Genomic DNA, 1,738 nt, shown 5'->3' on the forward strand with positions numbered 1-1,738 from the left:
CCCTCTTTTTCAGACATTCCCAGCTAACCCAGTACTCTCTGCCTGAATTCACGAGAATCCACAACGACCACCTCGCGGAACTGACCCCAACCTCTCTCGATCTATCATACTACCGTGTGTGACCATGGCCGAACAGACTAACCCCAGCACAACGACCGGCTCCGGCTCTGCTCCGCCACAGAGCCCCTCGCAGTCCGCCCAGACCTTCTCGCTGTCCCCACACAGCCTCAGCGGCATGGACGTCCCCAGCATGGGACAGATGGGTCAGATGGGACTGCCGACGACCATGGGACAAGGCATGCACCCGCTGCCTGCCGCCGGAGACCCCCTAGCCGGCCTGGCGCCCAAGTTCCCCCCTCAGAACTTCGACGTCCCGGACATCAACTTCTCCAACAGCGTCAGCCCCAACTTTGACTTCGACCAATCGCTGTTCACCACTGCCCAAATGCTGAGCCAATCAAACGCGCTGTTTGCCACCTCTTCTGGTCACGGAATGGAGGGGCAGCCAATCGCTGCGGGCCACGGTGGGATGGGCGTGGCCATGCAGACCACAGCGTCCAATCAGATGGGCAGAACGGCCCAGCAGATGCCAATGGGATTCTTTCCGGGCACTTCTAATAGCCCACCGGGAACTTCTAGCAGTGAGGACAGCGATGATTTGCCTTTGGCACAGGTCAGTCTGTGGTCTACCATTCTGTGCATCGATGATTACATTGATTCGTTCCTCGGACCTTCAGCACTTCCTTCCTTTTTTTTTTTCTCCAACTACTCACTCACCGTACAAACCCGTTGCTTGTTGGCGGGTGCTCGGTGTGGTTTACTTGTTTTTTCCTATCAAACGTCTATCGTCTCTGTCCCCCCTCCTTCGTTTTTGTGTTTGTTACTTTCTTGTAACACCCCTAATCTTCGGCATTTATATGTCCTTATTGTGCTGTAAGTACCGTAAAACTCTTACTAAAACTAAAACTAAACCGCTCAAACCCCGTTTGTTCGTCCTTCCATCCATCTGCACATCCATCTGTCGCTGTGTGTCATGCACTGATTGCTGCATCTAGCTTACTCCCTCTTCCCTCTTCATATGGTTGACTCCTTCTTTCCTGTCAAACCCCCTATCGTCCCTTCTATTTCTCCTTTTTTATTTACGTTACTCTTGTAACACCTCTAATCTTCGGCACTTATATGGCCTAATTGTGTTGCAAGTGCCGTTAAATTCTTACTTTTTAAAATGTCTACTCGTACACAGTGACACTCGCAGAGCAAAGGCACCACAAAAAAATACACATACACGCACTACAAAAATATACACGTGCACACCACAAAAATACAGATACGCACCACAAAAATACAGATACGCACCACAAAAATACAGATACGCACCACAAAAAATACACATGACGCTCCACAAAAATATACAGACACACGACAAAACTACACACATACGCAAATGGTTTAATGCACCAACACACCCTCCGTTGCCCGCATCCGCACGTACTCACTCACACACACACACACACACACACACATATACATGTATATGCAAAAACTTTATCTGCGCCCCCCTCCCCTCCTCTCCCCTTAGATCTGTCTATCAGTACAACAAAGGTCGCACTCACCACCCACCGTTCTCTCTAACTAAAGTGTTAGCAATTTTCTGTCGATCTCTGTCTTTCTCTCTCTCTCTCTCTCTCTCTCTCTCTCTCTCTCTCTCTCTCTCTCTCTCTCCTCCCTCTCCCTTTCA

General features: G+C 49.9%; 1 protein-coding gene across 1 annotated transcript in view; it reads left to right on the plus strand.

The window, feature by feature from the left end:
• LOC101853876 (TOX high mobility group box family member 3) overlaps positions 1–1,738 on the plus strand; it is a gene marked incomplete at its 3' end in the record, with an annotated part of 14,730 nt that overhangs the window by 3,520 nt on the left and 9,472 nt on the right. Inside the window, 1 exon segment of the mRNA XM_013086373.2 lies at positions 14–673. Coding sequence (XP_012941827.1) covers positions 125–673 — 549 coding nt within the window.

Source organism: Aplysia californica, unplaced genomic scaffold (assembly GCF_000002075.1).
Source record: "Aplysia californica isolate F4 #8 unplaced genomic scaffold, AplCal3.0 scaffold00460, whole genome shotgun sequence".
NCBI lineage: Eukaryota > Metazoa > Mollusca > Gastropoda > Aplysiida > Aplysiidae > Aplysia > Aplysia californica.